Source organism: Elaeis guineensis, chromosome 16, assembly GCF_000442705.2.
Source record: "Elaeis guineensis isolate ETL-2024a chromosome 16, EG11, whole genome shotgun sequence".
NCBI lineage: Eukaryota > Viridiplantae > Streptophyta > Magnoliopsida > Arecales > Arecaceae > Elaeis > Elaeis guineensis.
The window spans coordinates 45,214,363-45,229,380 of record NC_026008.2 but is presented as its reverse complement, the minus strand read 5'-3'; the positions used below and the strand labels follow the sequence as shown (position 1 = coordinate 45,229,380).

The 15,018-nt window shown below is 34.3% G+C and overlaps 1 protein-coding gene across 3 annotated transcripts; it reads right to left on the bottom strand.

Annotated features, from left to right (window-relative positions):
* Positions 1–2,732: 2,732 nt before the first annotated feature.
* Positions 2,733–7,532, bottom strand: LOC105059243 (uncharacterized). Of its 3 annotated transcripts, XR_012137523.1 has the most exons (9): positions 7,336–7,525; positions 6,781–7,234; positions 5,860–5,961; positions 5,508–5,573; positions 5,352–5,417; positions 4,792–5,220; positions 4,317–4,380; positions 3,228–3,389; positions 2,997–3,122 (listed from the first exon to the last, which is right to left on the bottom strand). XR_012137523.1 is itself a non-coding variant. In XM_029268632.2 (8 exons), the coding sequence occupies exons 1-8, from the start codon at positions 7,413–7,415 to the stop codon at positions 2,935–2,937; spliced, it is 1,449 nt and encodes a 482-aa protein (XP_029124465.1). In that variant the 5' UTR covers positions 7,416–7,532; the 3' UTR covers positions 2,733–2,934. The 3 variants fall into 3 exon arrangements, 2 of the variants coding, with proteins under 2 accessions (XP_029124465.1, XP_073106185.1); XM_029268632.2 differs by lacking the exon at positions 3,228–3,389 and having other exon boundaries at positions 2,733–3,122; positions 7,336–7,532; XM_073250084.1 differs by lacking the exon at positions 2,997–3,122 and having other exon boundaries at positions 3,139–3,389.
* Between the last annotated feature and the right edge of the window lie 7,486 nt (positions 7,533–15,018).

Genomic DNA, 15,018 nt, shown 5'->3' with positions numbered 1-15,018 from the left:
TAAGATAATATTTAGATAAAAAATAATTTTTTATATTTTTTATATATTAAAAAATAGTTCAGTAATTTATTATCCATATCCCTTTTACATTTGCTAACATTTTACCCATATTTTTTATAATAATTTTTATTATATAAATATTATTATTATATATAATAATATATTATGTTCTATTACAGATATCATAATATATAATATTATATAATATATATTTTATGTATAATATAATATAATTATATATGTTTTATGCATAACATAATATAATAAATTATATTATATATAATAAAATAATAAATATTATAATATAGCATATAATATTAATATATATTAAAATAATATATTATTATATTATGTTATATTATAATAATATAAGATATTAATATTATATTATAATTAAAATATTATACCATAATATTATATTATATTAAAATAATAATATATTATTATTTAAATATTATAGTATATTATATATAAGATAATATTGTATATTATATTATTATTATTACAAGATTAAAGATATATTAAGAATGAAATAAAATTATTATTTTCTTGATTAATGGTTAAATGGCTTAGGATAAGACTTTTTTATTATTTTATAAATAAATATTATTTATAAAAATTAATTAATTTATTTAAAGAAGTATTAAATAAATTGATCAATAAAAAATTAATCAATGTTGCCATCATATTTATCCACCAAACGCACGGGTACGCAAATGAGTCTATATAAAAGTTTTTTTTGGTACAAGTGGACGGTCACATCATTCTGGTATGAGAGCAGTCCATGAAATCAAGGTACAAAAGGTCCTATAGGTCTGATGGGCATGGGTCATCTTGTCTTAAGATCTAGTTCCCAGAATGATCGCCACATAAGAAGGAATCTAATTAGCCGCATCGTTTGCCTTCTCGTAAATATGCTGGATCATTATTGTAGCAGAATGATGCAGAGAAATCCAGATGTTATGGAGAAACGGATGTATTTCCAACTGCTTCATGCTGTCTCGGATCCAGCCAATGACGGTAGCAAAATCTCCCTCAATGAAGATCCTTTTTGCCTGTAGCTCTTGTCCGGCATAAGTGATGCCTACCTAGACGGCATGAAGCTTAGCTTCTGGAATTGAAGGCTTAAAAAGGTGAGAGCTTCCAACCGCCTAGCATCGGGGTTCCAGATGACAAATCCACCACCTCCCTTGCTATCAAAATTCATCCTAACAAATTCTGAGGGAGGGGCTCTCAGAAAATAAAAATAACCCTCTAGATTGCTGTAGGAGTAGCATGGAAGTCTCAAGATAGAGGATATTAAAGGATGGGCTAGCGGTATTGAACTGGCAATACTCCATAGTTAAACAAGTGGCTCTCTCCAGCACTTGATGAGAAGGTACGATCTCACCTTCGAAGACCAAGTTGTTCATGGAAAGCCAAATATGATGGGCAATATAGGCCATCCGATCCTTCCAAGTGGTGGCTGCCCCCTCTAACGTATTTCAATAGACCGTGCTCAGAAAGGACTTTAGCCATGGGCCATGACTTACCTCCCAGGGTTGGCTCTCCGTCCGTCTCCAAATCAGTCTTCCTCTCAAACAACGTAGGATGGCATATTTCGTCGACTCATCCTCCACCCTGCATACCAGATATGAAGCCAGAATCTCCATACCTCTACCTCTGAGGAGAGTGCACATTGGAAGTCGATCCCAAGTAAGCTTTTAGAGAAAGAGATTCACTCTAAAATGGACGGTCACTTTCCAAATTCATATAGTTTCAATCCTCCTGTCTATTGCCAGCCTACATATCTTAGATAAATTCCTCAAGAAAATCCTAGGATAGCAGGACCGACCCTACACTCTCAAGTTCTGGATGGGATAAATGGAAATCAGAATAGCAAGGATCCGATCAATAAGTGGACCACTAAAAAGATGGATGATCTTCTGAGATTTTCGATCCCTATCATTGACAGTAAGTAAGTGGCAGACATACAGATAACTATCCACCTTATTGCTGATATAGACCGATTAATAAAAAAAATAAATTTAAAATTTAAATATTCTGATTACATCCGCTGAAGTTCCGCCTTCAATCGACTATCTCATCCTTATCAGAATTTCAGGATCATGCGCACAAATCTTCTTCTGGATGCAGGAGCAGCCACGGGTGGCCCGTGAGAGAGAAGATGGAAAGAGCCGAAAGCCAGGCAACCAGGAACACAGAGTAATCATTGTGGACGAATGTTTTTGAGTTCCTCTCGAGGTGCAATTAATGGAGCACGTTGGCATTCTATGCGACGCTGCAAGATGCCGCTGCTTGGTTGCAAAACCCCACATTTTGTTGGGTGCAGTATAGTTTATACAAGCTTGGAATTCCAACCCGGGGTGCAAGTCATATGGGTTGGGTCCAGGTCCAGTGAAACTGAGTCTGTTCACATTGGATTTGGATCTAAGTTTTATATTCAAATTTGATCATTTACTTGATAAATATCATTTAGATGGGATCTAATTTTCAAGTGCTAGATGTGGAATTCTGATCTAGAATCTATGGGGTAAATTTAGGGCTTGATCAAATTTGGCATGCTGGATCCAGACCCTCAGATTCCCTTGTATCTCCACTCTCCACTATCACATATACATGAACAAATACAAGCTTAGCGGTCGTCATGTAAAACAGCTATACCCCAAAACAACAATGGTGCATTTTGTTGTAATGCAACTTCTGCATCCTAAAATGAGAAAAATGAAACATCTTGCCAAATCATAGTTTTCCTACACTTATTAACATGCAAACCTCGTAGTACCCAAAAAAGAAATGCACACCACTGATTCAGTCATGGTTCACATCAAAATGTTACAAGACTTGCAAAGCAAAACTATATGGATTTCATGTATTGCTAATTGTGACTCCACAGCTCACATCGGACCTACATTTGGCACACCTCTATTTAGATTAGTGCCGCATACTGATGCCACATGACTCTCCTGTCTGAGAAGCAATTTCTATTGCTATGGTGCCCAATGAAAGTATTGCACGCATCTTGATTCTACTTTCATATTGCGACAAGGGATCGATGTTTTCCTCTCTTGGATGATCCAAGCCACTGCTAGTTTTGTTATAACCATCACCATTCATTTCATCTACATATAAGGAAGCAACATATTTGTAGTATGTTTATATATGTATGTAGCAGGAAAGATATAAAATGAGAAATGAACTTGATATATTTAGGATGGTAGTGCTACCCTCATGTACTCTATGTATCAAGAAGGATAGTGCTATCCTTGACAAAATTTAGTAGGCATGTCTAGGCAACTCTAGTACGTAGGTTATGTCTTTCGGCACGTTCTATTTTCGGGCTAGTTGATACAGCAAGTAAAAGCCAACAAATGCCTCAAAATATCATCCTGCAAGCACAACACATATGAAACATGAGGCTACCATAACAAAGAATACCGGAAATTTTTAGCTCAACTAACATGTAGAGACTAAAGTGGGCTCAAATTAGTTCATTTGCCTCATTATGATATTGCTCCAGAAAAAAATTTGCAAGTAACATTGCCCTTTTATTTGATCTTGTTTTCGAAGCTTAAAAGATCTCACTGCCAGATAAAGCTCTATATGACAGCCACAGCTATCAAAGTCTACCTCAAGTAAACACTTATTTGTAGATTCTATTAATTGGATAATGAGAGGTTTATTAAACAATATAAACAAGATATGGCTAGTTCGCCTCCTACATTTTCTTTTCCTTTTCGAGAAAATCAGGGTATGGCTAGTCATGGTGCAAAGCTATAGCTAGTCAGCTGTTTGCTAATTATTTTCAAGAACCTTTCTTGATCCCAGTACAAAAACATCTCAAAAGCCATTCTTTGTGTTTGTGTACATCATGTGTATGTATGAAGAAAGACAATTAAGCCTAAGAGGATGTCAAGTGTCGAACATGTTGATCAAATAACAATTACTAAATTCATACACAATAGCAGAAAAATACAACTAATGTTGTTTATCCATGCATCTTTCTGGATGCACATCTTTTACCAGTTTTCATTGTTTGGCTAGTTCAATCATAGTTGATCCAAAGAAACTGGCCGGTGAGCAGACATGTGAAAGATTAAACTAAACTTTAGCTTTGATCCACTAAAGAAGCCTATTGATCATAGACACTAGCAAAATTAGGTTTATGATGATGTCTGACGCGGAGCAAAATGTGAAGTCTAATTATCCAAACTGGGTATAATTGGCTTGCAAGCAAATCAAAAGATAGTATCATCATTCAGAAAGCAAGATATATATTTTAAAGACCTAGCAACATGAAAGGTGTATCATCCTACCGAGTTTGTTGCTTTCAGCAGCATTAGTTCCTTTGTTGGTTGCTGGTTCATCCATTACGCAACACTGTCAAAGAATTGCAAGAATCTATTGATATACAAGTAGCATCAAAGAAAATGCTAATAAGAGAGTACAAATCCACAGTGACTTATGAGGAAATGGCAACAGTTCTCAGATAGTAATTAATCATCATAGATGGCTGCTAAAAGTCACCGCAGAAAACAATGGTAATAGTACCAACTTCTGGGCCATCACCCTGCATGCCAGGTTTGCTTTAGATCTATAAAATTTCATAATTCCAATCTTTTATAGGCCTAAAACAAACCAAGTCGAAACCTTAATTTTAACTGCAAACATGAGCAATATACTGCAGAATAGGATACATGGTAATTCCATTGCATTGGGATAAAAGATAACAACAATCATAAAACATCCGATGGTAGCAAGATAGGAATAATTATAAAGAAACATAGATACCTGAGATGATCCATTAAGGTGATCGAGGCCAATAAAATGGCAATAGGGATCACCAACATGTGGGATTTGAGCGATATTTGTGCTGTGCATGCTGACCAAGTTCGATGACGGATTTTGCTGCCAAGGTGCTTGCACTCTGGTTTGATCAGCCATGGCCATGCCCATATTTGGTGAACGAAAGGATGGCACCATGGGCCTTGGGGCAAATTGAGCTGGAGCAGGTCCAGCAAGAGGAAAACATGGAAAGAAAGATCCATAACGGAGGCCCGGAAGTCCCAGGCCCCCAGCACCAATCTCTCGACCCATTGTCATCGCTGGTCCCGTACCCAAGCCCATGCCAATCCCCATTCCCATCCCTATATGTGGCAGGTACGTCTGAACACCTGGAAATATCTTTACCGGCCCCGTGTTGCATCCCACGGACATCATCTGCAGCAGTTTAACGTCGTAATAGATAGAACCAGCAAACAACTGCAAAGCGTGATCCTTGCATTCTATTTTTTTCAAAAGAACATAGCCATGGTAAACAGGAATAAAGTAATGATTCAATTTAGTTATACCTGGACTTGCAACTGAAGTGATTTCAAGTATTCAATGGCTTCGTCGAGCATTGAAGCTTTGTCAGACTGAAAAATGGAAGAAAAAAAATGGGAATTTAGAGTGGAAGATTAGCTGAATGTTGCCTCTTGAGTAGATTAGAGCTGTAGGATGAGGACCTTGTTGCATCTGGGAATGAGTTCTTGCAAGGCCTTCATCTTCTCATTGATTCTATCCCGACGCCTCTGTAGTGAGGGTCAAACATAGCAACAATGTCAGATAATAAGAACAGATTTAATGAACAGGAAATGGAAATGAAAAATAACTAAAAATAATTTATATTAATGGTTTGGAGAAAGAAAAATTATTTTCTACACTGTATGCACCATATAGCCGTGCATTGCTATCCAACCACAGCAGATCGTCTATATGAGCCCCATTCAATAAGTATACATCTTAATGTATTGTATAGGAATGAACGATTGTGATCGGTGGCGTGCACCGTCACATGGTATAGCAGTGTAAATGTACCTGCTCAGCGAGATTGTGGACCTCTGCAGCACGTGACCTTTTCATGGATGCTGCACTTCTGTGAGTGTCTTTCCTTTTGTCACCAGATTCAAACGCAGCATCCTTTCATTCAAACAAAAAAAGTACAAAATATAAATGCCAAATTGGACAAAGAGAAGTTCCAAGGACAACTGTTGTTTTAACAGCCGAAGACATGACGTTCCACTTAGTAATACTGGCTTTAGAAGCAAATGCACTAGAATAATCTAAAATGCTTCTTATTCAAACGACAAAGTTTCTTGTCTTTTGTCCAAGGGAGAAGGAATCCTTCTTCAGTTGCATTAACCTTTTGCACCTATAAGCAAAAATTATATGCTCTGGCTACGAAAAAATTGACATCTTATATTGGTTAATTTTCACAAAGTCCCATAATTTTGCTTTTATAGAGATCCGTTATATCCATGCACTCTTCTCCAACTGAAAGGCAGAGAACGTTCCCTTGCCCCTTCTAATTCACACTGCTCCCTCAACTCCGATATATTGGTTCCAGTAAGTTTGAAAAATTATTTTTGTGATAATTGTTTGCTTAATTCACTGATAAATATGTTCGAACCTCAGTATATGGTAAAAGGTTTCCAGGACGGTCCACCTCGTTGTCCTGAAAAGAAAAAAAAAAAGAAGAAAGAAAGAAAAAGAAAATGACATGTAATTTGTCTCAAATCAACCGTTGGATCGCGTCGTGCACAGATTTCAAAGCACCCCAATCCTTTCTTCCATCTGCCTGCACAGATCTCGAAGCAGCTACTGCATGATCCAACAGTTGATGTCGCGAAAGACGGGAATCACGAAAGATACAACGTGAAGCCGTTCTGTATTTATGGTCGCCGAGAGCACGAGATTGAGAGAGATAGGAAAAGTGGGGGCCGGTGAGGGTGAACTGACCTCGCGGCACTCGGAGTCGTCGCCCTCCCTCGCCTTCCGCTTCCTGCCATCCCTCACGTGCGCCTTCGCCGGACCTCTTCTCACCGCCTGCCCGTCCGCCAGCATCTCGCTCGATTCCACCACTCTGGACTCCCTCGACACCCCCACCCCCTGCTTCTGTACCGCCAGAGCGTGTCCTCGATCGGCCCGGATATCGCCGCTGTCCCCGGCGCCGGTCGCCAGCAGCTCTCTGTACAGATCGCCACCGCCATCCCCGATCTGGTAGTCGAGCCAAGCTGTCATCTCATCCTCCTCCACCAACGGATGCCTTGCCGCGGCTTCCACTGCCGCCGATCCGATATCCCCGGCGTCGGCGGCAGGTTGCTCCGGCGGCGACCTCTTCCAGACCCGACCGCGGACCGGGTGGGCCACTGAACCTTTCTGCGGCATCAGCTCGGGCACATCGTCCCCAAACCTTCAAAAGAATCCAAAAACTTGAGAAGCCAATCAAAAGAAATACACGGGAAAAAAAGAATCGTCGATTTGGAGCGGGGTTAGGAGAAGAAGGGGACGGACAAGGCAGGGATTCTATGGCGGAGGTGATGGTCGTCGTCATGGAGGTCGAAGTCGCCAACGCAGTAGTAGTGATCCGACATGTCCTCTGGAGACGAAGAATAGAGTGTGAGAGGGGATGCGGACGGAGAGTGCTCTATCTAATTAATTAAAAAAAAATTATTTATAAAAATAATTTAATTTTTAATTTATTTATCAAAATAATGCAAACATGATAAAACATCATTTTGAATGACATTTTATGATGCCACATCATCTATCTTTTTCTTTCATTTTTTAAATAGATGATGAAAAAAAAAATAAAATCATTAAATTAAATGATATTTTTTAAAACGTCATTTGAAATTTCGTTTGTGAAAAGGATGTTTTAAAAAATGCTATTTGATTTACCGATTTTATTTTTTTCAAAAAAATAAAAAAATTAAAAAATTAAAATTAAAATTTTAAATTTCTAAAAAAATAAAAATAGATTGCTTTTGATTAAAATAAAAATATTATTTTAAATTAGTATCCCCGTTTCAAGTTATCTTTTTAAAGATATCTAAAAAAAATTGGTGTAAAAAAAAATAAAAAATATTATAAAAAAAGAATTAAAAAAATAAAAATTATAATTCTAAATTTAAAAAAATAAAAATTTTAATTTTAATTCAAATAAAAATCATCATTTCAAATTACAATTCCTTTTCAAATTAATTTTTTTACAAAAATATCATAAAAGAAGGAAAAAATGAAAAAAATAAAAATTTTAATTTTAATTTTTAAAAAATAAAAATTTTAATTTTAATTCAAATAAAAAATATCATTTCAAATTATTTTCTCCATTTAAAATTAATTTTTTTAAAAAAATATGCCAAAAAAATCTTTAAAAATTAAAAAAAATAAAAAATACCATAAAAAAGGAAAAATTAGAAAGAAATGAGAAAAAATAAAAATTATAATTTTAAATTTAAAAAAATAAAAATTTTAATTTTAATTCAAACAAAAAACATCATTTCAAATTACTTTCCCCATTTCAAATTAATTTTTTTAAAAAATATCTAAAAAAATCTTTAAAAATAAAAAAATAAAAAATACCATAAAAAAATTGAAAAAAATGGGAAGAAAATAAATAGAATATGCTTAATTTTTAATTCTCTTTAAATTCAAGATTATAATTTTTATTTTCTTCCCATTTTTTTATTTTTTTCCTTTTTTATGGTATTTTTTATTTTTTTTATTTTTAAAGATTTTTTTAGATATTTTTTAAAAAAATTAATTTGAAATGGAAAAAGTAATTTGAAATGATGTTTTTTATTTGAATTGAAATTAAAATTTTTATTTTTATAAATTTAAAATTATAATTTTTATTTTTTTCTCATTTCCTTCTGATTTTTTCTTTTTTATGGTATTTTTTCTTTTTTTTATTTTTTAAAGATTTTTTGGATATTTTTTTAAAAAATTTAATTTTAAATAGAGAAAATAATTTAAAATAATATTTTTTATTTGAATTAAAATTAAAATTTTTATTTTTAAAATTTTTAAATTATAATTTTTATTTTTTTCTTATTTTTTTCTTCTTTTATGATATTTTTTTAAAAAAATTAATTTGAAAAGAGGATTGTAATTTGAAATGATGATTTTTATTTGAATTAAAATTAAAATTTTTATTTTCTTAAAATTTAGAATTATAATTTTTATTTTTTTTTAATTCTTTTTTTATGATATATTTTTTTTTTACATCAATTTTTTTTAGATATTTTTTTAAAAAGATAATTTGAAATGGGGATATTAATTTGAAATGATGATTTTTATTTTAATCAAAATTATAATTTTTATTTTTTATAAATTTAAAATTTTTATTTTTATTTATTTATTTTTTTTAAAAAAATAAAATCGTCAAATCAAATGACGTTTTTAAAAATGACATTTCAAATGACGTTTTAAAAAATATGATTTGATTTGATTTTTTTTTTCATCATCTATGTAAAAAATAGGAAGAAGAAGATGAGTGATATAGCATCATTCAAAATTATATTATATTATATTTATATTATTTTAATAAATAAATTAAAATTTAAAATATTTTTATAAATAACTTTTTTTTAAAAATTAATTGGATAAAACACTCGATGGACGGACGTATCCGTGGCGCGCGTCGCGCTCGTGTATATATATATATATATCCAAACACGACGACCACGAGATTAGCAGTAGAAAAAGGTAGAGGGGTGACGGGGCCGATAGATGGATGAGTTAGATGAAATCAGAGAGGAGAATTGGATTCGTGTCAGCTTTATTTTCGTTGGGAAGGAGCATGGAGTCTTGTTGCACTACTTTTGCTGTTAAATTATTATTACTTTTATTGTTATATTAGTGCTGCTTCTCTCTCTTCGAGCCGACTTGATTCAAAGGATCAGATCACCTGGGCCCGTTTTCTGTTAGATTTGCCACAGAACGGCTTGAAATAACGGCCGTCATGGTATTATTCCAAGGGCCGTTATAATCTGTTTTATTAAAAATGATTATTATTTAACCATGTAACTAAATCACTATTATTATAATAAAATGATGATTAACAACTGATATTTTTGTTGTTCCAATTTGAATATTGTACATTGAAAAGTTCTGTTATTTGGTATACAGGGCCAAAACTAGTTTGCTTGTTATTTTTCTCACAACAACCATTCATTTTCCAATAGTAAATCTATAATTTAGTTTAAAATAAACATAATTCAAGAGTGAAGTGCATAAATATGTTAATTGTAATGAAACTATTAATTTTGGAGCATATGATTTACATTTGGTGGCTTCAATAATAACTGAAATACTAATTTGATAATGCCAATATCTCTAAACAAAAAATACTTTTGAAAATTTCTCATAATTATAGTAAAAATGTCAATTATTATTCCACTTATTTGTCAAACTAGTTTGGACATATGATTTTATTAAAAATGAAACATTAGATGTTATAGAAATTGTTATTAGTTTTATAATAATAAATGGAGGATTTTTTATTTAGTAAAATGATTGTTTACTAAATAAAATAGATAAGCACATGTTATATAGCGCCAACTACTGGCACATAATTTTTTATATTAACGTGATACCAGAAGATTGGTTCAATCCAAAATGGATTCATTGACAGATGGTAGTCAATTTACCCAAAATGAGATGTCAGTATTATGTCAATAAGGAAAACTTTTGTGTAAATGATCAGTTCCATAGCATTTTTCAATAAAAATTTTATTGAGACAAATAATGAAAATGTAAAATAAAATTTTTAATATTTATTATACAAAATTTGTTATGCTAGAGTAGTGGTTAAATAATAATGATTATCTAGATAGTCAATATCATCTGGTCAACGATCGTATTGCTCATCTTAACAGCTGCTGACATGAACCTCGCTTTTTTACATTGTAAATAACACCTGCCATGCCGTTTCTGCCGCCGTGCAAGGCGAGGGAAAGTTCCGTGATCCGTTTGCGGATGAGGCACGGGAAGGGAAGGGCGGCGGAAAAGGAGGGAACGGTTGTGGGCGCGTTCGTCGGTCTCCTGCAACGTTGATTGCACACGAAAGTATGCATGGGGAATCGGACGACAAAGTTCTGAAGGCAAGGTTCTGTCAACCGGACGCGTGTAGGAATGTTGAACGTAGTGTGCAACTGCGTAATCTCCCCTGCCATTTGCTTCCGGTTTGAATACGTGCAACGTGTCCTATCCGCTTCTTTATGTTTCTTTTTTTCTTTTTTTATTTTTGTGTGCGTGTAACACATTCTATCCGCTCAATATTCCTGGTGTTTGTTTCCCTCCTACCCTTTGGGAAAGAAGAAATTATATCCCGGCATGACCATTCACTGTATTATAGCGTAGGAAAAAAAAAAAAACATCATTAGCAACATGTTGGTTGTAAGTTAAAAAAAAAATTAATTTATATAAAAAAAGATCACCCTTATCATGTAAGATAATTTTTGAAGGATAAAATTGTAAGTTTCATGGATTAAAGCGACAATACCTTGCGTGCGGAGTCACGAACTTTTGATCGTAATAATAACGTATCAAATAGGGGACCACCCTTACAACTGTGAGACTCCTTCTATTTGTACACAGTCTGTAGTAAAAATAATGAGGAGGACACCTTCCATTCATGCATAGATGCCTGTTTGATTAGAAGGCTATGTTGTGATATAGAAGGGAGGATATCATTAGTCCTATATTGATTGTGTCAAAAAAAACTAGCTTATATAGAAAGAAATCATCCTTCCTATATGAAGTACTTTTTGAAGGATAATATCTGATATGTCGAGTTATAAGCCCTTGACCGCAACACACTATCTTAATCATCGAGATGAATACATGAATATAGCTTATAAAAGGAGACAAGATGTTTGATATGGTGCCCAGCCATACAATCCATGCTCCCCCTCGAAAGAGAGGGGCTATCGTCAGCCAATCCACCTATGGACCATGCTTTGCGCACCACGAAACTAGTAAATCAAACACCAAGAGGCGATGCCAATCATCTAACTTTCAGTATTATACTTCATACAAGCAAATAAACAGGATGGGCACACTTAAGTCGGGGGAAGGCTCAGGCTCCTATAGTGTTCAATGGTTGCAGACTAATGGATCAAGCTCTTCACGAACACCTTAAGCGAACCCTAATAACATGCTTGTTTTGTTGGAAAGCAAGCGAAGCTAAAAATTCATTTAGAGTTTGACCCATGGATGTGCCTAACTTGAACACATTTGACTTGTACAAAATAAGCCGAAGCTTGAAGCTACTCAGCTCAACTACCTAACGAGCTACGCTTCAAGATTTAATTATTCTCTTTCATAAAATAAGTTGAGGCTTAGGATCATGGTACCATCATAATTCATTCAATTATTTATGGAACAAATGATATTATTGTTGCGCCTCTCTAACTAGATGGTGTGGCAAGAGTAGCCGGACCAGATGGTATTGGCCTCTGTCTAATTGGAGTAGTTGGTCTACGATTAGAACATCACAGACCTACAAAGAAAATCTATGAATATTGGAGAAGAAGGTGGTAGGTTCTCCGGCAAGAACCCTTCGATGATCAATTCAGTATCTCGATCGAAAAGGGAGAGCAGTAGAGAAAGATGGAGTAAAAGTGAGTCCAGAACCTTTCATTTTTCTCCTAACTTCCTCTTTTTTTGTCCGAGGAGACTTGCTAGATGGTTGGCATTTATCGAATTTGAGATAGTGACTGTCAGAGTAAAGATGATAGGTGTCGAAGGTTTAGTTGCATGGTCTGTCACCTACGTCCGATGAAGCAGTAGATGTTGGTAGACTGCTGCAAAGCTTATTGCCCATAAGATTCGTGTGTCCGAGATTTCGAAGAGTGTCCAATTTTATAGATGGCTTGTAAAGAGAAAAAGATGGGATCGATGAGACATCGATGAACGGTCCTAAACAGATTGCCATCCTGATGCAAATGGTCGGCTAGACGTTGATGTCTATGGTATCGCCTAGGCCACATGATATGATCCTGATCTTGTATTTTGGGCGCTCATACCATGGTACCGAATATCTGCCACGTCTGCGGAAGTGAATATATCATCAAATGGATGAAATATGATCCAACAGATATAATTATCTGTGTTGATCTATCGTGACGCTGTAGCATCAATGGTGGGCTAAGCATATAGTACAAAATGAGTGAAGCCAATATGTTTTACTTATCCACCTCCGTAGTCTGGATGAATGTACCGCACCTGTTGCCAATCAGGTTCGTAAATTGTTCTGGTGTTGCACCAGAAAATACAATTATTGTCCTATCTGCATCAACAAGATATTTTAAAATAAAATAAATGTCATGAAGAATCAAACATCTTTTATACAAGCATGAATAGAGCATTAAACATGACATGCAATATTAGTTATGGAGACCTTGTGGGGCTGCTCAACCAAACCCTCGTTGGTTAGGGTCAGCTTTATGCGTGACCTATGTAATAAATGAGAAAAATCAGACCAAACAGTCACATAAATTATATGGATGTTAAATGGTTTAAATTGGTTAGGTGGAGCTGGTTAACTACCGACCTTCAACGAGTAGAATTAAAATGATTTAAATAGATTTTAAATAAATTAAATAGATTAGATCATGATCCAACTCATCTATTAAATGGATCATAATAGATTATATAAATCAAAAATTTAAATTTGAATCTAAATTATTTAATAAATAAATTTAGATAAATTAATTTAATTATGTCACACCAATATATATAAAGTAGGTAAGTTACGGACCGATTGGATAGATTGGGTCGTAATTTACCATTCCTAACTTAATGTATAGGTCACAGCCTGTGCCCCTCTTTGAAGATAACAAAACCTACGATTTGCCACAGGAACTCTAGCGGTGGCCTTGTAAAGGAAGCCACAGGATGTATAAGTGTGATCTTCTTGGATGTCCGTGCAAATCAGACACATTGTAAAGCTGTGAGCGTCTGAAAGAGGGTTTGCTAGGGGCTCTCAGGCTGTTGTCCCTTTTCGGGCATTTAGGCGGTGCACGCCGTTCCCTTCTTCCACCACTTGGCAATTTATTTTTCATCCCCGCAAAACTTATCTTTTCGCATCAAAGTATATCTCTATCGATTCTGTTATTGGCTATAAGGGTATGTGATTTTCGTCTTTTCTTGCTGCTCGGTATGCGATTCTGGATTTCGGTGATGGCCGGCAGCACGGGGACTTGAGAAACATCTGATACATTGGAAGTTGAATTACCATGAGCTGACAAAATATAATATATCTAGCTAAATCAAAACAAACAACAAAAAAATATACGTATATATAAACTGATATGCCAATATCAAATTTAGGGATGGCAATGAGTAAGATTTGGATCAGATATTATACTATCCATTCTCAAATCCGAACTTAATATCTTATACTCAAATCTTATCGGATACCCGATCGGATAAGAAAAGAGATACACATCCCCATACCCAATAGATTCGGACATATCCACGAGTAATCCATTTTTCCATACCCAATCCATATCCACCCCATGCCTATCCGATATCCAAAAAAAAAAACAACCAAAATAATTTTATCCATATTATCAATCAAAATAAAATTACCAATTCAACATGGAACATAATTTATAAGTCCAGATTTTTAAAAATCAAACATAAAAATAAAATTATAATTCAATATAGAATATATAAATAATCAAAATAATTTTATAAATATTATCAACCAAAACAGAATTATAAACATATATATTCGGATATGGATTTGGATATTATCCATATTCATAGATTCGTGTCAGGTTTGGATTCAGATTTGGGTAGAAAACAGTACTATTTATATTCATGTTACAGTTTTTGGGTTTTATCCAAATCCGATCAAATCTTATTTTTCAGATTTGACCGAATTTGGGTTGGATTGATTTTACTATCCCTTATCAAACTAACACCCTCCCTTCCTCCACCCCTCTCCAAAAAAAAAATTGGTGGAGTTGTGGTCTCCTATTTTTGATGGAAACCCTACAACTCGATTGAACTAAACAAACTGGGAAAATAAACTTTCTAAAAGATATGGAGTTGATTTGCACACCCTAACCGGGAAAAATGAGAAAAATAAAAAAGAAAAATTTGACTTTTGTTTGAAGGTATATTATTTTGACATACTTCTCCATAGTTTTTCTTTTCTTTTTTTTTTTTTCGGTAGAAGCC